The following is a 20818-nucleotide window of genomic DNA, read 5'->3' as shown; positions in this document are numbered from 1 at the left end:
GTGTGTAGATTGATTAGGAAATTGTTTTAATTAATCCATTTTTGGAGAAGGCTGTAACGTAACAAAATGTGGAAAAAGTCAAGGGGTCTGAATACTTTCCGAAGGCGCTGTAGTGCCCTGGAGCCTTCGATGCTATCTGATATTGTGTCAGGGATATTGGTCGGGTACATGAAAATATTGGTTCATGAGTCTGGACATTTTTATGGATTACATGGCATGGGCAATATTTTCCAAAACCCCAACTGGATTGGATATTTGATATAAGTTGGCTTAGTCGTGTATTATTGTTTTTATTTCGGCTGAGCCAAGCATAAATTCAAATTATTCTAGAAAGAGTCTTACCTCAGCCCCAATAGTCAAATTTAATCATCTTTCTAGCACTATCTCTAGATGTTATTCAATGTATAAGATCATTGTCCATGTGCAAGGTCAATCAGTTGATGTTTAAACAGTCTTAACTGACTGTTTATGAAGCTTTCTTCTCTAATCTGTGTAAAGTATCCAACCCTCTCTGTGTGGGAGATTGAAGTGTCTGATAACCCCCCACCTCTCCCCCCACCCCCCAGGTGCCTCTCCATATCCCGGCTTACACATCGACGAGGACTTCTGCTGCCGACTGAAGGAAGGGACCAGGATGAGAGCTCCAGAATACTCCTCCTCTGAAATGTAAGGATCAAGCGATCCATTACATAACATACAAACCCCAATCTCATCATCTAACTCAGGCCAAAAAAGGAATGCACTTGCAGTTTGAAGAGTGGCCCATGTCAGAAAGCTCTCTCACCTCTTGGCAGTGCATAATGCATCAAGCTCCCTTGGCTCATGAAACTTGTAAAGACCACGAAGCATGCCTCTAGTCCTCTCAACGTATCCCCCATGAGGGTAATTAGCCACCAGGAACTCTTACTCAGTGCAACACATTAGAGGGCAGTAAAGGAAAGCCTCACATATCGATGTACAGCAGTTGAAAAGAGGCCTTGTATCTGCTCCTTCATTTGTCTGAATGAGCGACAGGGCTTGATAGGCATCATGGGTAATCCAGCTCTGAATGTGGAGGGGAGACGGGAGCTGCTGATTGGCAGTTAACCGAGGGGTGCGGCGGGCGGCGAGGTGCGGATCTGTTTTCGGACTGACATCGATGCGGCCGTAATTGAGCCCCACATTAAAGGCTGGGGGAGTGGGGAGCGGCCAGGGGGCAGCCGGACACAGGGTAATGAGAGCAAGGGGCGGGAGACTCCCCTCACTTGTCCACACAAGGGTGATCTGAAGCAGGGCAGATGTGGACAGTGCTGCTGAAACAGAATATCTTTGGGGGAGTCTATGGGGGTTTCTCCTGGCCCTGTGGTGTCAGTGCTGTTAGTCTAGCAGTGAGGTGGACTGAACAGGAGGAGCTGGGGTTGTTGCCTTTATGAGGTGACTGGGTGGCTTCTCAGCAGGGAGGACTAAGTGCTGGGGCTCTCTCTCACTCACTGTGCCAGGCTATGGCACACGTCTGAGTTTACAGGGTTGGGGAGTAATGGATTACATGTAACTGGTTATTTAAAAACTGTAGCTGTAATCTGTTACGTTACCAGCACAAATATTGTAATCAGATTACAGATACTTTTGAAAAACTAGATGATTACTTCTAGAATTACTTTTAAATTCAGAAAGGAACCTATGACGCCTTTCTGTTTTCTCAATGACATTCAAATCAACATTGAAAAAAGGCAAAAATTGGCCTCCCGAGTGGCGCAGCGGTCTAAGGCACTGCATCGCAGTGCTTGAGGCATCACCACAGACCCGGGGTCGATCCCAGGCTGTGTCACAACCGGCCGTGACCGGGGGTCCCGTAGGGCGGTGCACAATTGGCCCAGCATCGTCCGGGTGAGGGGAGGGTTTGGCCGGGGGGGGCACATAGGTGCAGCTGGCTTCCGGGTTAAGTGGGTGGGTGGGTGTTAAGGAGCGCGGTTTGGCGGGTCATGTTTGGGAGGACGCATGACTCGACCTTCGCCTCTCCCGAGCCCGTTGGGGAGTTGCAGCGATGAGACAAGATCGTAATAGAAAAAGGGGATATTCTTTTTTTTTTTTTTTACAAAAAATAATAGTTTGTTCCACCTGAGCGAGTGTGACCACAAGTCAGAGACCACTATGATGACACACAAAATGCGTTTGATGCATTGCGAGAAAAGAGCAGGAATAGGCTAATGTCTTCCAATGGTGCGACTGCTGTCGGCATCCAAAGATTATACATCCACTTTATACAACGCTTGGAGGTAAGGACGGCAGCAGTGGTGTACACTCTTAGGAAAAAAACGTGCTAACTAGAACCAAAAAGGGTTCTTCGGCTGTCCCCACAGGAGAACCCTTTGAAGAACCCCTTTTGGTTCTAGGTAGAACCCTTTTGGGTTCCATGTAGAACCCTTTCCACAGAATGTTCTACATGAGACCCAAAAGAGTTCTACCTGGAACCAAAAAGGGTTCTCCTATGGGGAGAGCCGCAGAACCCTTTTGGAACCCTTTTTTCTAAGAGTGTAGCCGATACAGATATCACTTATTATTGATACAGTATCTACATAGCGCAAAGATGTGGATCACTCTGCTGCTCTCTCATTTAGCTATTATTTGCGCCTTGCGAATTGTGGTTGTTGTGGATGGCTGTTCACAAATGTATATGTGTATTTTAACCCAATAATGGTTGAATTGAAGAAGTTTAAGCTGCCTATCAATCATTGTTTTTGCAACCAGTGCACTGACAGACAGTTAAAAATGCGCTTTTGCAACAGCTGCATAGTGCAAATCCCAGCCTATGGAATAAAAGTTTGAGGGAGTTCCTCCCTTCTAAACTCCTCTGTGGTATTGTGCTCCACACTGTCAACAACAAGTTTAATTTAAGAAAACCACGAGTGGGGCTTTTATTGCTCAATCTAATTCTTGATGATCAATTTTTTTATATCCAGAGGCCTAATGGATAAATGCTCAAACTCACACACTTTTGATAGTCTTAAACAGCTGCAAATTATTGAGATATCAAAGTGTCACCAACAAAAACGGAAACAATAGTAGGATGCAAATGCAGAATATGGTATTCATTTTTCACATGCAAATAGCATTTTTCGGTACTGCTCAAAGCATGCCACTCCATGAGAGCAGCATTTATTTTTCAACTTGAAGCAATGAGCCCAATCATTCCTCCATGACAACAAAATAATAAACAACGGAGTAGTATAATTAATCCTTAGTTTTTGGGTTATGCTCCGGTAAAACAATTAGGCTAATCTATATTTCCAGGTAGTGGCAGTTAGCCTAGCGGTTAGAACGTTGGGCTAGTAACTGGTCGGACCGCTAGTTCGAATCCCCAAGCCGACAAGGTGAAAATAGGTCTATGTGCCTTTGAGCAAGGCACTTAACCTTACTTGCTCCAGGGTTGCCGTTGATAATGGCAGACCCTGGTTGTGACCCCACTCTCTGAGGGTGTCTCAGGGAGAGTGGGATATGCAAAAAATACATTTCCAATTCACACGTTCATTAATACACACTCGTACGTGTGTGAAATAGGAGAAATATAAGCACCCACCAAATTATTTTATTTATTATTTTATTTCCAATTCGTATTCTTGAAGATCAAGGTGTGTTAAATTAATTGGAATGACTGGAAATCTGACAGACTTTGGTTTTTAATGTAAAGATATAGCCTAATTGTATTATTATCTGTAGTAGAAAGCAATGGGTTAGAAGAAGCCTACAGAACCAACCCATAAAGTAAAATGCAACATCCATTTAAGGCCAGCTATGTGAACTCTTAACATTGATTTATCCTGCAATAGATGTCGTTCAATTAGTAATATTCATTTTTGTCTTCTTCTAAAGCCTCTTAAGGGGAAAGTAATCTAAAAGTAACTGAAAGTAATCAGATTACGTTACGGAGTTTTGGTCATCCACAAATTATGTTACTGATGACAATTTTGAATAGGTAACTAGCAACTGTAACAGATTTAGAAAGTAACCTACCCAACCCTGCGAGTTTACAACCTACTCCCAACGGACCCTTCGCTCACACATCCTGCTCTCAATCTATCTCATATTCAGCTATGTGTGTGGGTTTGTGTGTGCGTAGCGTTTGGTTTTCATTTGTGACAGAGCATGGTGGAGTCAAACTCCCTCTGTCTTATTCATTTGGAAGTGATCAATCCTGTACTTATATTTTATAACTCTTTACCACCAAGATGTCCAGAATGTTTAAAACATCTTGTGCCAACTGGAGCCAATTGAATGGATGTATCACGGAGACATGGGAGATGGTGATTGGAGTTGACCTGCGAAAATATGATCCAGACTGGAGTCTTAGAGCGCAGGGACTGGGAATATAACTAAATAGCAGCTCTGTAGATCCAGAGTCAGACCCACTGGTGCCAAGTTCCCCTCTCTAAGATCCCTCTCTAAGAAACGTTCCATTCTGGTTCAAAGCAAAGCGCTCCATTGACCGAATGAAGATATAGAGAGCAGATAACACTCTGCTAAGCTCATGCCAAGGAACCATGAAGTACAACCTGTCTCTTGTCTGAGATAAAAACAAAACCTGCTGATATCAGTTTAAATGGGAAGCAGAGGAGCGGTACGCACTCTAGTCTACAGGGGTAATACCCCCTGGCTCCCACACTTCTCCTCAGAGCCTCCCATGCCTGATGTTGATCATGTGTGTGGGAGCCTGGGATCCAGCCCCTGACCTTGACTCCAACCCCCGTTATATGGATGATGAAAGGGGCCGGTGGGCCGGTGGGCCGGTGGGCCGGGCGATATGGGGCGGTAAATCTACCCTGCTGCTGCTGCACTGGCTCACCAGGTATGTGACCCTCCGTTTAGAAGATTGGAAGTTCCACTTCCTCCATCAGCCTAACGGCACTCCATTCTGGTGCATCCTTATCAGAATGTGGAAGACGCTTCTCAAGACGCAGGAATAGAGAAAAACGGATGTCCACCTCCCAACATCCCACAGCTGTCTTGCCGGGAAGAGAGAAGTGGACTTAAGAATTCGTACCACCACAATGGCCCCCCACGGCAGCGTATTCCCTAAAGAGACAGAAGAGGGGGAACCATTTTTTTCCCATTACGAAGCAGACAGGAAGCAGGCTTGAAATTGTGCGGCCATACAATGTTGTCTACATCCCCTCCTCTTGATTTGTGGGCCATGTGGGCCATGGTGGTCTACTCTGGGCTTCCATCCTGTCACTGTGAGGATGTTAGGAGTCCCTCCACCTGGCCAAGGACACTGATGAACATGGGAATCACAGCCCAGCCGCTTCCTCCAGCCAATCTCCACCGCACCGAGGGGAGAGGAGACGTCTTGCCAAGCCAAGGTCTAGGTGTCCTGAATACAAACACAGATGGAGAGGGCAAAGGGTGGGGGAGGACGGAGGACGGAGGGCGTAATGGACCATCTGCTTTTTACTGTAATTTTCTCCAAACTCCAAATTGACTCAATCTGGTGCCAATCAGGGGAACATAATAGAGCTAATGGGCACCTGGCTGTGTTTACGTAAGGGCCTCTGTGTTTGGGGGCCGCGCTCCGTAGTATGAAGCGAGCTAGGGATCCATCATCACCCCGGCCGGGCTCGTTCACCAGGCTGACTATGGGGTTTGATTTAAACAGCAGCGGCGGCCGGTGCTCCGTCTCTGAATTCCTCCACGGCCGAGTCCGGCCATTATTACAGGCCACTGCTGGAAACACATAACGGCCCTGAGTCTTCCCACATGGGCAGAGACAGCTCGTCAAAAATCTGGGGGGGGGGGTTCCTAATGTTCACACCGAGACCTAGAGGGAACGAGATACAGCCCCAGAGACCAGATGATCGTTGGAAAATGAAATATTTGGTATTTGAGTATTGTACATGACAGTTGATTTGGGTGAATGGCAGCTACAGGTCATCTCTCGTGTCAGTCAGCCTCCACACACACAGGGCCTGTCTGGTGGAGGAGGAGAGCATTGGGTCCCTCTGAATGTCAAAACCATCCTGGTTGTAAAAGATTGAGTATCGTTTGCCTTATGGTTGAATTTCTCAATGCACAGCAGAGCGAAGCATGCCTAGCAATGCGTGGCCATATGCATGGTGCTAAATTCATCACCATCAGGCAGGGGTCATTACCAACCCATATGGATGTGAATACTTGCGATTATCATATTATTACCAATTATTACAATTTATTTGCATATAGCTCAACAGTATAGCTATACAGTGTGTCTGTGTTATTAATGTGCGTTTGCGAGCCAGCATGATGACATGATGTGTATTTCTCCTCAGATACCAGACCATGTTGGACTGCTGGCAGGCCGAGCCAGGAGACAGGCCAACCTTCACTGAGCTGGTGGAGAGACTAGGAGACCTGCTACAGGCCAGCGTACAGCAGGTAAGATCCCCATGGCTTTGTTCTATCATTCCTTGCTCCCGTGAGGTTATCACTAATCTAAAATGAGTGAATAGGTGAATGTGGTTGAACCCATGAAGGGTTACAGTGTGTCACATGATGAAGACCAGGTTCAAGGTGACCTGGAGATCAGAGGTCAGCAGAGTTGTGGATAGGGCCTTGTCTCAGGCTTGTGAGACGTACTGTTTTGCTTCTGACCAGTAATTATCTGTAGCTGAGGCAAGAGCCAAAACAGTGTGGAGGAGAACATTTGTGGATGACGTATGCTCCTCATGGAGTAAAAGGGTTTAAGTAAGTCAAGTTTAGGCAAATAGCTCAAAACCACTTCTATGTGAGGGAAGCTAAAACACATTGAACGACTTGAGCCACATATTTATTACGAAACTACTTTTAACAATGGAATTAGTCCCTGTTTCTGGATGGTGACTTACACATTGCAACTATTCAGGAAGCGGCTCCTCTGAGTAAAGCACTACAGACTGGAGATGATGCGAAGGGGTCTGGCCCAGGGGGGTGCCCGGAACTTGGAGGGGAAGTCACACTCAACAGCCCCGCTTGGCTCCCTTTGAAAAAGTAGCTAGCGCGTAAGAGGAACCGCACTTCAAAACTGTAATAAAAACAACAGTAATACTAATATGACGCAACATCATAAGCTCTGTATTAAGGTATTCACAATGTGGTCAATTTAGTGCTGCAGTAGTATATGTGGGAGGGAGGCTGTACATTTTGGAAGGATTTAATAATGGAGAACTTGAACACAACGGCCATTTATGACAATGGAAACATCCCAAACCCAGCAGGGAATGAGGAGGTTCACTTCTTATCATAAACACTGACAGATCATCCTCAAAGGTCTGGATGATTACAGATGTGATCAATCAGCAGCGTCTGACACTCACTAAATCCCCTTTCACATTACAATCACTCCTCATCACCAGCCCCAACCACCAGCTGAAAGACGACCAGATTGAACACATCTAAATGATTTAGGCCATGAAACCATGACACATAAACATACTCCTGGACTATACTTTCCTACATTGTCAATAAAGAGAGGGCTGCTTTTGTGGTAATGGAATGACAGGGAGATATTGATAAAGAGGAATGGAATCAAGAGAGGGAGAAAGAAAGCAGCGATTGTGACTGCTGATGGAAAATTGGCTGTTTCCCCAGCGAGGACAAAACAATAGGTTCCCATCAAGTCCTTATAATGCCCAAAACTCAAGAGTTTAAAAGACAGTCTAAAGCACAGTCACTGAGAGAATGGAAGAGACTTCCTCAGATATCTACAGCCATGCTCCCAGTTTCACCTCTCTCCCTGACCAGGACCCGGTTGTATAAAACACCCTAAGTTAGCTTTAATTTTAACTTAAAGTTTCCTTAACTTTAAGTCAGTTGCACAAAATATTTTAAGGTGAATTTCCCCCTTAAATTAAGTTAAAAAGTTAAGGGTGCTTCATTCAGTATGGATATCAATGTAAACAGCATTTGTGGAGGTGAATGTTGCTTTCCTCTGCCCTGGTTTCAAAAGGAAAACATCAACCAGCTAGTTAGGTAGCTAACAGTTAGCTACTTAGCTAAACAATGGAAGGTGCACAATCCATGGCTACAAAACTAGCTGGGTAGATTAGCTAGCTACTCTGTAAATTAGCTTGACGTGCTAGAAAGTAATATAAACAAGTTGAGAAAAAATTCCCTACAAGAAACATCGTTTATTATCTTCTGAATCAATTTGGTTATCCTGTCTTGATTGTAGAAGTTCTATTTTGCCATCTCACAAAATACATGCGATCTCAGGCCGTCTCCATGGTAACCGGATACTCTTTCTGCCTTACATGCCTTGAAACTACCGTAAAACCCCTTAAGTATGCCCTTACCTAAGGAAATATTTGAGGGGCTCTATGCAACGTCATTAAACAATTCCCTTAGGTAATACTTAAGATGTTTTATGTAACCGGGCCCAGGTCCAGATAGTTCATTAACTGCAGACAGACCCAGACACACACAGACAGCTCCTAGGACTAAAATGAGACCAGACAGTGGTGGGGATAGTAAAGAGAAACGAGATGATAGCAGGCCAGACATCACATCACATGAAACCACAGTATAAAAACACTTTATAACATAACAGATCACTCTCGCTGAAAACCAACCGCAAGAGAACCCATTCTGACAGGACAGAAAAGAGCTGAACAGGGAGGATTTCAACCCTTCCATTAATATAGGTCTGTTACATACAGAGAGACTCATTCTTTTACAGGCCAGTCAGCGATGTTGTCTCCACCAGCATCATCACCCCCTCAGACATTCCACATTGGATTTATTAGGCATGACCTTGGTTTCTTTGGCAACATTCCCTGCTAGTCCTGGATGGATGTTTGTGAAGCAAACGGACAGTATCACGCTCAAATCTCCCTAAGCTTCACACGCTTATCACACACATGTGCTTTCCGTCATGCTATGATAGCAGTTAGCTAGGCCTCTGGTCTATGATAGCTGCTAGCTAGGCCTCTGGTCTATGATAGCTGCTAACTAGGCCTCTGGTCTGACATGTTGTGTTCTCTCCTCTTTCTGTCCATTCAGGAGGGCAAGCATTACATCCCTATAGCAGCCCTGCTGTCCAAGGAGGGTGACCCCTCCAACACGGCCCTGTCAGAAGAGACCAACACCAGGCCACTCTCTTACCGCGACTCAGGGAGCACCTGGTAAGAAGGAGGAGTCTGTGAGCTGGCCAGTCGCTACACTACATTACCCAGCTATATTACCCTCAACCTCACAGGGAGATATTACCCTGATTACCCTCAACCTAACAGAGAGATATTACCCGCAACCTAACAGAGAGATATTACCCTCAACCTAACAGGGAGAAATATTACCCTCAACCTAACACAGAAATGTTACCCTCAACCTAACACAGAGATATTACCCTCAACCTAACACAGAGATATTACCCTCAACCTAACAGATAAATATTACCCTCAACCTAACACAGAGATATTACCCTCAACCTAACAGAGAAATATTACCCTCAACCTAACACTGAGATATTACCCTCAACCTAACACAGAGATAGTATTACCCTGAACCTAACACAGAGATATTACCCTCACCCTAACACAGAGATATTACCCTCAACCTAACACCGAGATCACACTCACACCTGTGGCTCACATCAAGGTTCTCACATTTTATTGTATTGCAGTTTAGGGCTCTATTCAATCTGTATTGCAGAAGTTCAGCATTACAGCGTGATTGAAATGTAATGGCAATGTTCCCTCATTAGCGGAAACTGCATTCATGGTAAACCCTGCATAGGTCAGCTCAATGGGAAATTATCTTTACATTTCTATCACGCAATCTGTAATGCTTCAGCGATATACACATTGAAGAGCGCTTAGTTAAAGAATTCTGCCATAAGTCTATGTACATTATATAACATTTAATAGAGACATTTCAACATTGAAATGTAATGTCTCCATGGGCGTCTTGGCTTAATGGTAACGTTAAAATCTCTTTAAATCTGTGTTATTTTAATTGAACTGAGTGTTAAGATAACAACCAATCATTTCCCCACTCTTTATTCAGTACATTGTCCAAAGCACACTCCATTTTCTTTACATATGCTTTGCTTGGTGGGTCGGGTACTTATTCTTAAAGAAGTGCATGTAGATCTGCTTGAGGACAGTGAAAGACCTGATAAAGGTTGTGATGAGAACTATATACACTGGCAGTCTGATGGTGAGGGAGCCCAAAGCATTGTGTTCCCTTCAAAGATTTTCCTCCCAAACCACAGACCCTGCTCCAGGATTTATGTCCACTTAAAATAATATTTTTCAAGCCCTCATATTTTCACAGGTCCTACCAGTGGGTTTATTGAGAATGTATTGAAATGCTTTAATGACAGTTATCCCTTAAGCTGAACTGAATTAAGCAGTCATTTGATTCTCTCTCTGTGTTGGAAAGCCCAAAAAATAGGGTTGATTTTTAAAGATCAATTCCACCGACATTATGTAATTGTTGACTAAATTGATTATGTTCATGCTTATTGTGTTTTTTAGACGCTTTTTGGCGCCTGTGTAATCTTGGAATTCCCTGACTGGGACATTTTTCCTATGTTGGGATCTGACTTTGGAAATCTTATCCCTTCAGGAACATTAAGATCCGTCCAGCAAGTGTGAAGACCTTTGATGAGGTTACCATGGAGAACGGCTCTAACGACAACCATGAGGTGAATTAACCCACCACTCCTATCCCTCTCTCACACACTGAACACCAAGTGACTCAAACCTCCCAGCAAACCGGGAACATTCCCAGAACATTAGCTAAGATTCCCATTAAGTTCTACTTAGGGTTTTATCTCAAATTAGCATGATAACAACCCCAAAACATTCAAATAATGTTTTTCATTAATAAAATGTACTTTTTTGTTATGTTTTAAATTAATATCCTTCACTAAAATGTTGTGCACAACATCTGTAACAATTACCACAGAACATTCCCCAAAAGTTCTCATTAGGTTTCCAGGTAATGTAATAACACAATGTACCAGTAATGCTTTCCCAGCAAACCAAAATTGGTTCTGTGAAAGTTCCCAGAACATTCGTTAGGTTGCGGTAAATGTTCTCGTAACACAAAAACTGTCATGTTGTGTTGATTATTATACAATGTTTGTATAAAACATTTGCCTGATGTTGCAAGAACGTTCCCAGAACACATTTTATCTGTTCTTTCAAGGTTTCCAGAATGTTTAATTAGGTTGTGGGAACAGTGTGGGTACATTACAACAGATATGTTTCCAAATCATAAAATATGCTCTGTTGTGATAATAATAATAATAATAATAATAATAATATGCCATTTAGCAGACGCTTTTATCCAAAGCGACTTACAGTCATGTGTGCATAAATTTTTACGTATGACATTCATACAATGTTTAAGTTAGGTTGCACAGGACATTCCCTTAATGTTGTAAGAATTAAGGTTCCCAAATTATGGGAGTTGTCTGGGATGTTGCAAGAATATACTTGTGATATTCACGAAGGTTGCATAGAACATTCCCACAATGTTGCACAATGTTCCAGAGACTATGGTGGTCTGCTTGAAACATGTTGGTATTACAGACAGTTGGTATTATTAGGGACATGTTGAAAATGTCAGTGAAGACACTTGCCAGTTGGTCAGCGCATGCTTGGAGTACACGTCCTGGTAATCCGTCTGGCCCTGCGGTCTTGTGAATGTTGACCTGCTTAAAAGTCTTACTCACATCGGCTATGGAGAGCGTGATCACATAGTCATCCGGAACAGCTGATGCTCTCATGCATGCTTCAGTGTTGCTTGCCTCGAAGCGAGCATAGAAGTGATTTAACTCGTCTTGTAGGCTTGTGTCACTGTGCAGCTTGCGGCTGTGCTTCCCTTTGTAGTCTGTAATAGTTTTCAAGCCCTTCCACATCCGACGAGCGTCAGAGGCGGTGTAGTACGATTCAATCTTAGTCCTGTTTTGACTCTTTGCCTGTTTGATGGTTCGTCGGAGGGCATAGCGGGATTTCTTATAAGCGTCCAGATTAGAGTCCCGCTCCTTGAAAGCAGCACTACCGTTTAGCTCAGTGCGGATGTTGCCTGTAATCCATGGCTTCTGGTTGGGGTATGTACGTACGGTCACTGTGGGGATGACGTCATCGATGCACTTATTGATGAAGCCAGTGACTGATGTGGTGTACTCCTCAATGCTATCGGAAGAATCCCGGAACATATTCCAGTCTGTGCTAGCAAAACAGTCCTGTAGCTTAGCATCTGCGTCATCTGACCACTTCCTTATTAACCGAGTCACTGGTGCTTCCTGCTTTCGTTTTTGCTTATAAGCAGGAAACAGGAGGATAGAGTTGTGGTCAGATTTGCCAAATGGGGGGTGAGGGAGAGCTTTGTATGCGTTTCTGTGTGTGGAGTAAAGGTGGTCTAGAGTTTGTTTTCCTCTGGTTGCACATGTGACATGCTGGTAGAAATTAGGTAGAACGGATTTAAGTTTCCCTGCATTAAAGTCCCCGGCCACTAGGAGCGCTGCCTCTGGATGAGCGTTTTCCTGTTTACTTATGGCCTTATACAGCTCATTGAGTGCAATCTTAGTGCCAGCATCGGTTTGTGGTGGTAAATAGACAGCTACGAAAAATATAGATGAAAACTCTCTTGGTAAATAGTGTGGTCTACAGCTTATCATGAGATACTCTACCTCAGGCGAGCAAAACCTCAAGACCTCCTTAGTATTAGATTTTATGCACCAGCTGTTGTTTACAAATATACACAGAACGCCACCCCTTGTCTTACCGGAGTCAGCCCTTCTATCCTGCCTATGTAGAGTATATCCGGCCAGCTGAATGTTATCCATGTCATCGTTCAGCCACGACTCGGTGAAACATAAGATATTACAGTTTTTAATGTCCCGTTGGTAGGATAACCTTAATCTTAGGTCGTCCAATTTATTTTCAAATGATTGAACATCGGCTAATATGATTGATGGAAGAGGCAGTTTGCTCGCCGTCGGATCCTTACAAGGCATCCCGACCTATGTCCACGATATCTCTGTCTCTTTCTCATGTGAATGACGGGGATTTGGGCCTTGTAATAAACTCATAGGTACGGTACCAGTTAAAAGTTTGGACACACCTACTCATTCAAGGGTTTTTCTTTATTTTTACTATTTTCTACATTGTAGAATAATAGTGAAGACATCAAAACTATGAAATAACACATATGGAATCATGTAGTAACCAAGAAAGTGTTAAACAAATCAAAATATATTTTATATTTGAGATTCTTCAAATAGCCACCCTTTGCAAATAGACAGCTTTGCACACTCTTGGCATTCTCTCAACCAGCTTCACCTGGAATGCTTTTCCAACAGCCTTGAAGGAGTTACCACATATGCTGAGCACTTGTTGGCTGCTATTCCTTCACTCTGCGGTCTGACTCATCCCAAACCATCTCAATTTGGTTGAGGTCGGGGGAGGCCAGGTCATCTGACGCAGCACTCCATCACTCTCCTTCTTGGTAAAATAGCCCTTACACAGCCTGGAGGTGTGTTGGGTCATTGTCCTGTTGAAAAACAAAGGATAGTCCCACTAAGCCCAAACCAGATGGGATGGCGTATCGCTGCAGAATGCTGTGGTAGCCATGCTGGTTAAATTTGGACTCCAGACCAAAGGACAACTTTGCACCGGTCTAATGTCCATTGCTCGTGTTTCTTGGCCAAAGCAAGTCTCTTCTTATTATTGGTGTCCTTTAGTAGTGGTTTCTTTGCAGCAATTTTAACATGAAGGCCTGATTCACACAGTCTCCTCTGAACAGTTGATGTTGAGATGTGTCTGTTACTTGAACTCTGTGAAGCATTTATTTGGGCTGCAATTTCTGAGGCTGATAACTCAAATTAACTTATCCTCTGTAGCAGAGGTAACTCTGGGTCTTCCATTCCTGTGACGGTCCTCATGAGAGCCAGTTTCATCATAGCGCTTGATGGTTTTTGCGACTGCACTTGAAGAAACTTTCAAAGTTCTTGACATTTTCCGTATTGACTGACCTTCATGTCTTAAAGTAATGACGGACTGTCGTTTCTCTTTGCTTATTTGAGCTGTTCTTGCCATAAAATGGACTTGGTATTTTACCAAATAAGACTATCTTCTGTATACCTTTTACCTTTTCACAACACAACTGATTGGCTCAAACGCATTAAGAAGGAAAGAAATTCCACAAATTAACTTTTAACAAGGCACACCTGTTAATTGAAATGCATTCCAGGTGACTACCTCATGAACCTGGTTGAGAGAATGACACGAGTGTGCAAAGCTGTCATCAAGGCAAAGGGTGGTTATTTGAAGATTCTCAAATATAAAATATATTTTGATTTGTTTAACACTTTTTTGGTTACTACATGATTCCATATATGTTATTTCATAGTTTTGATGTCTTCACTATTATTCTACAATGTAGAAAATAGTAAAATAATAAAGAAAAACCCTTAAATGAGTAGGTGTTCTAAAACTTTTGACCGGTAGTGTATATTTTGTGATGTTCCCACCAGACTGTTCCCACAACCTAATGAAACATTATGGGAACCTTTAAAGAACAAATGTTTTTCTACGAACGTTCTTGCAACATCAGGCGATGTTTTATACAAACATTTTATAATCATCAGCATGACTGGACAGTTTTTGCCTTATGAGAACATTTGCTGCGACCTAATGAATGTTCTGGGAATTTTCTAAGAACCAATTTTGGTTTGCTGGGCTAACATGATGATTTCTCTAAACCACACCTACAGAGCAGCCCCGTTAATAGGGTGTAAAACATCTGGCCTATAAGAATAGACATATGTGAGACCATTTTGGTGGACGCTGACACTTACTCTTTCTCTCTCTCATCCTTGTTTCTCTCTCTATCTCTCTCTCACTCTCTCTCAATCCCTCTCTTTCCCATTTCTCTCCCTCACTCTGCACGTGCAGAGGGGCCAGTCGGACAGTGGAATGGGCCTGTCGTCTGATGATATGAACACGCTGAAGCGCCTGGAGTCCTTGGCCCGACCTCTCAGCATCATGGCCCTGGCGTGAGTACACCTAATCCACATAATCCCTGTCACTGACAGCATCCAGAGACACAGGCTGAGGCAGAAGAGGCAGGGGGGCCACATGCAGAGGCACTGGAGGCAGGGAGGGGTAGAGAGGCAGGATAGAGAGTTAGGGGAGGCAGAAAGAGCCAGGGGGAAAAGGAGAGGAAGGCCGCTGGCCCTGCCCTGGAAACCCACCTGCTGGCCTGGAATGTAGACGTTGGGATTGTCACACACACTCATACACACACACACATGGCCCCTCTCACCCCCTTAACCTCAATGACTGGTTTTCCCTTTTGTCAAAAGAGACCATGCTATAGCCCCAGCGAGACAAAGGACTCGGGGGGGAGGGATATTGCCCCAAGGTGACAACCCAAACGACAGGGAACAAAAGCACAGTGGAAGTGTGACTCGGGGCCTGGGTGGTTTAAGAGCACGCACTAAAACTTGCTTTGGCGTTCGCCAAAAGGCTGCTTGGCCTGATTGAGACGTCCTCTGACAGCTTACTTATCAAGGTTCAATGTAGAGGCAGTGTTTCATACATCAATCAACTGCCATAGTTTGAGATGACATAAGAGGTTTGTGATACAGACTCCAGAGTCAATCTAACAGATGTTATCAGAACAACACTGTCATTGCTGAGGAACAGTTGTGGACACAGATGTCTTATCGCCCTGGATGTTATCTGGTCTAGTATAACCAGACTGTGGTGTCTGAGGAAATGTCTAACATTGCCCTGCGTATTTGAGAACGAAGGCTCCAATATGCAATGACCTGAGAGCTGATGTTCAGATAGAGAAAACATTCAATTATATATGTACAGTCCACCCACTATCCCAGATAAGCCTGTACATTGTGTGGATGATTTAGGTCTGAGAGATTGTTTATGATTTTGAACGTCGGCCAATAGCAGGGTTAATCTAGCAGGTCACACCCCTGGGCTCTCTCCTTACACTCTGGACCTCAACATGCTCAGAAAACTAGCAACGTTCAAGCTGAGTAAACAAGGGGATGCATTCGGGTTATAGAGAGTTTACTCTCATGATACAGCTAGCAACCACCTACTTTTAGAGTTACTACCACTCCTTGTCATAACCTGTCGTACCTGTAGAATAGATAGAAACCAGGGCTGAGGACAGGGTTTAGAAGGTTAGGCTTCAAAACCTCTCCCAGCTATAAATGACACATTATCCATTGTGTACTTCAAAGAGCAGAATTGGATGAAAAATAGATATATAGATGGATTCTGTCTTTTAAATGCCCAGCTCACAAACAACTCTTCACTGGACAAAAAAGATTAGGACTAATACATATTCAAATAAGCAAGAACAGCTAACAAAGGAATGTTTTAAAAAATGCAAAAATCATAAACTGACAGAAAGGGAACATGAAATAAAAAAGGCGAGGGGAGTTTGATATCATTTTTATGGGGCCGGCCAGTGTCTTTCACCATGATTAATGACACTCTTCCAAACCCCCAATGAACAGACCGCAAGGTGTTGGTTTGATTAAAAACATTCTGGATCCTCTCCCTCAGCAACCATTGTACCCTCCCTGCCCCAATCCACCCCCACACCCCCATCAACCCATGTACAGTGCTTCCCTCATCTCTGTGCCCCTATGTGAGGTACAACGCTAGGCAGAGAGAGACTAGACCACTACATTTACATTTTTACATTTTAATCATTTAGCAGACGCTCTTATCCAGAGCGACTTACAGTTAGTGAGTGCATACATTATTTTTATTTATTTTTGTTCTACCATGGGAGAATCAGTCACCAGAGGTATGCAGAGAATGATCTATTTATTGAGGGGAGAGAACCCTCACTGGGTCGCCGCTCGATCACTCTCACCTTTGACCTTCTGGAGGTTTACAAGGGAGGGCTGTAGTAGTCCTCTAGCTCTCTCTCTCGCTCTCTCTATAGCTCTCACTATAGCTCTCTCTCTCGCTCTTTCTATCTCTCTCTGGCTCTCTCTCTATAGCTCTCTATAGCTTTCTCTCTCGCTCTCTCTGAAGCTCTCTCGCTCTCTCTCTATAGCTCTCTCTCTCTATAGCTCTCACTATAGCTCTCTCTCTCTCTATCTCTCTCTCTCTCTCTCTATAGCTCTCTCTCTCGCTATAGCTCTATCTCTCTCTCTAGCTCTCTCTCTCTTTGTAGATGTGTGGAAATGCTTGGGATATTATCGTTGTCAGTACTTGACTCACCAATCTAAAATGCACTGATCCATTATAGAATATAATCATTGTAATACACCACCCTGTCATTTCCCCAGTCTCATAGTCAATGCAGCCAGTCAGTCATGCGATTTACCCCACTGAGAGCCGACCTTGGCCCCTGTGAGAGAAGTTCTGGAAACTCCTAGCAACCAGAAGACAATAGTAGTCAATTACTCATATTTGGAGCGGGAGAAGAAGAAGTCAACATCTGTGAGAGAGGCCAGAGAACATGATTGATGATATCCTTTATGAACAATTATCATGGACATTTATTGTTGTTATGTTTTTGTATTTTATTACGGATCCCCATTAGTTCCTGCCAAGGCAGCAGCTATGTTATTAACATGTATGCTCTCTCTCTCTCTCTCTCTCTCTCTCTCTCTCTCTCTCTCTCTCTCTCTCTCTCTCTCTCTCTCTCTCTCTCTCTCTCTCTCTCTCTCTCTCTCTCTCTCTCTCTCTCTCTCTCTCTCTCTCTCTCTCTCTCTCTCTCTCTCTCTCTCTCTCTCTCTCTCTCTCTCTCTCTCTCTCTCTCTCTCTCTCTCTCTCTCTCTCTCTCTCTCTCTCTCTCTCTCTCTCTCCAGGATGAAGGCGGTGAGTATGAGTAAGGAGTCGGTGCTGACTGAAGGAGAGAAGGACAAGTACCCTCAGCCTGTCCCCTCTCTGGACTTCACCCTGGACGACTCGTCCCTGGAGCCCGGTCTGGAGTGCCACAGCCCGCCCCCTGACTACAACTATGTGGTGCGCTACTCCACCCCACCTGTGTAGCCCCACCCCATCGCCGTGGGAGACGCGCCAAAGCCTGCTACCCAATCTCCTACCCTCCGCCCCAGGGAGAATCTATCTGACTGAATGCCTCGAGGCCTCTCCTTTGTTCACCTCTGTTCTGACTCTGTCTCTGGACTTCACAGTGCACCGTAAAACGCCTGCTGCCTCCCTCCTTTTACCTTCTTCCATTTCTCCTCCTCCCCGAGGCTTAAGAGAGAGACAAGTTTGAGACGCTTTGTTACAACGTGGGAGATTGTGAGACACCTTACTGAACGTCTGCACTTAGCCTGCCTGCTTCCCATCAGCCCACTCTGCAGGAAGAAGAGGCTGCCCTCTTCTGTAATGGTCTCAGCTTGACCCAGAGGTCAGCCTATGTACTGCTGGTCTTCTCCATAGCCCACTCAGATATCCACACATACAGCTAGCTATAGATAGATACCTATAGACTTATGTAGACTTATATACAGCCTCAGGTATTCCTATAATCTACTGTGAACAACACCAAGAAGCACAACCGATTCCAGACTTGTAACGAATGACAGTCCTATGAAATCTATTATTGGCAGTTTATACTGTAGGATAAATGAAGAATGTGTTACCATGGGGATACAAAATGTAGAGGAGAAAGCAGATGAGAGAATTGGGGTTTTTATTGATAGTATTTTATTTCTGTACAAATATTTTATAGAATTGAAAACTGGAAAGTAATGTGCTATTTTATTGTATTATGTAATGATTATTGATATAAGGTTGACGAAATATTTGTGTCACAAAGTTGATATTTTCAAGTATATTCCTCAGCTTGACTTTAGCTAAAGCACCCTTTTTTTTTTAAGCGCGTGTCAGACAGATTATAGGAACGGTTCGTGAATAATTGAATGTGCCCGTCTGAAAAGATTTCTCACTTGAGGACTCCAATCCCCAGTATTCCCAGTGAACATGTTTTTGTATTTGGAATATTTTTTCCCTTCAACTCAGATGGAGAGACAAATGGGTTGAGACTGTTGTCTACAGTAGATGGATATGGGTCATTGTCCCTTAGGCTCAGTCTGAGTAGTAATAGTTTAAACAGCCCATAGAATCCCAGCTCCCAACGTCTCTGAATGGGGTTAAGGCATGGAGGGTACAGGGCAGGGCAGAACACAGCGTAAGACCACACTGCTTTGGATGTAACACTACATCTCTACCGTGAAGCCATTTAAAATGAAAAGTTATGTTTGGATTCCTTCCCCTATCCCGATATGGGACTAACTCTGTGTATTATTGTTATGGCCGAGTGGAAAAAGGGAAATTGGATGATATGAGAGAGACTGGTTTATTTGTATGTGTACAAAGTTAGTTAAAAACATGAGCTTGGATTACAATTTCATCTGAAGAGTGTCTAGGAAAGCTCTAGTGAAATAAACAATGCATATTTATTTAGGTTTATATTCTACAATGTCACTTATTAATTTCACACTGAAGATTTAACCAAAGGAATAGTACCCGCTGCCACCTTGACAAGATATGTAACATTCCGGTATTTAATTCTAGATTTATATTCCATTTGCACTGCTGAATACACTATCATTACATTAGCAAAGATGAAGGAATTTACTGTTTGTAAGCAGGAATGTTTGTAATGGAAATCTTCTGTTACTGATCCATTATGTTGTGCTAAAAGTGTTACTAAAGCTTGCAGGGCAGGCTACAGGAATCCTACATGTTATCACCAGGCTGGTCACTACACTGGTGACTACTTTAGCACGTTTAGCCTAGATAATTATCTTTAAAAACAAGGCTGAAAAATTATCAGGATGAATAGTCTAAATGTTTAGATAATTCCAAATGTTTGGTTAAATTAAAATTCCAGTCACACCAGCTAGTGTTTCCTTACACATAGGAGAGAGTGAATAGCTTGAGTGTGTAAACCACTAGATAATATGTGCCCATACAATAGGTTATTCATTAAGGTTTATTATGAATGCTGTCTCTAAACCCTTAAATACTGCCAAATGATGTTTGTATTGTTAATGTGGACTGATTGGGTCTTGTGTCCATTGTGGAGGAAAAAAGTGTATGCACTGATTTTGTTTTCTATCAAATATAGTTTTTGTACTCTAAATGTATTTTTATTATTAACCAACCATAAGAAGTGAATAAAGATCGATATATTTATGCATTACTTCCAGTCCAGAGATCTGTTTTGCTAGTTGCTGAAGTTGCTAACATTGTTTTAATATATCAACCCTCAGCTTTCTTTAGGACATTCTACTCTTGTTTATCATTTGAAGTCCTGGCACCAGGTCATCAATACCATTTGAGCACCTATCACAAAGTTAGACTCTAAAAATGTGTGTAGCACAACTTGTCTCTGGCTGGGAATGTGGGGATGGGTGAGGCGTGTGTCCACCGTTGGTGTGTGTCGTCACTAGGCTACTCTCCCCTCGTCCTGCTCCTTGGCCAGCGAGACACACTTCCTGAGCAGGGCTAAATCTGCCTGTCACCGGGACAATGCTCCTCCGAGCGGGAAAGGAAGGGGCCCTTAATCATTCTGGTCATGACCATGGGACACCACCACGCAGAGGGCTCCCCCCCGACACCTGTTACTGGCACAGGGTGTGCCCACTGGGAACGCCACACAGAACAGGTTGGGCTCTCCACTGTCTCCGCTCATTCACTGTGTTTACAGATAGGTGAACGAGAATGCTTAACAAAAACACTCCTGATATACAAGAGCAACGCAGTGAATTATTGAAATTTCAAGCCAGGCAGGTCAGCTCCGATGTAAACTGATTCCGGAATATGGAGTGTAAACAAACATGAGAAGCATGTCAGGGGTTAGGGACCATAGCACAACA

At 43.6% G+C, this 20818-nt stretch overlaps 1 protein-coding gene across 1 annotated transcript in view; it reads left to right on the top strand.

The window, feature by feature from the left end:
- The window catches only part of LOC121532048 (vascular endothelial growth factor receptor kdr-like), an 80581-nt gene extending 60439 nt beyond the window's left edge, over nt 1–20142 (top strand). The window contains exons 25-30 of the mRNA XM_041837698.2: nt 567–666; nt 6279–6384; nt 8986–9107; nt 10552–10630; nt 14892–14992; nt 17795–20142. Of these exons, the coding sequence (XP_041693632.2) occupies nt 567–666; nt 6279–6384; nt 8986–9107; nt 10552–10630; nt 14892–14992; nt 17795–17978 (692 nt within the window). The 3' untranslated portion in view covers nt 17979–20142. The remainder of the gene's footprint in view (nt 1–566; nt 667–6278; nt 6385–8985; nt 9108–10551; nt 10631–14891; nt 14993–17794) is intronic.
- The last annotated feature ends 676 nt before the right edge of the window (nt 20143–20818 follow it).

This window comes from Coregonus clupeaformis, chromosome 2, assembly GCF_020615455.1.
Source record: "Coregonus clupeaformis isolate EN_2021a chromosome 2, ASM2061545v1, whole genome shotgun sequence".
Lineage (NCBI taxonomy): Eukaryota > Metazoa > Chordata > Actinopteri > Salmoniformes > Salmonidae > Coregonus > Coregonus clupeaformis.
The sequence above is the reverse complement of the archived record's forward strand: the minus strand, read 5'-3'. Positions and strand labels throughout refer to the sequence as shown.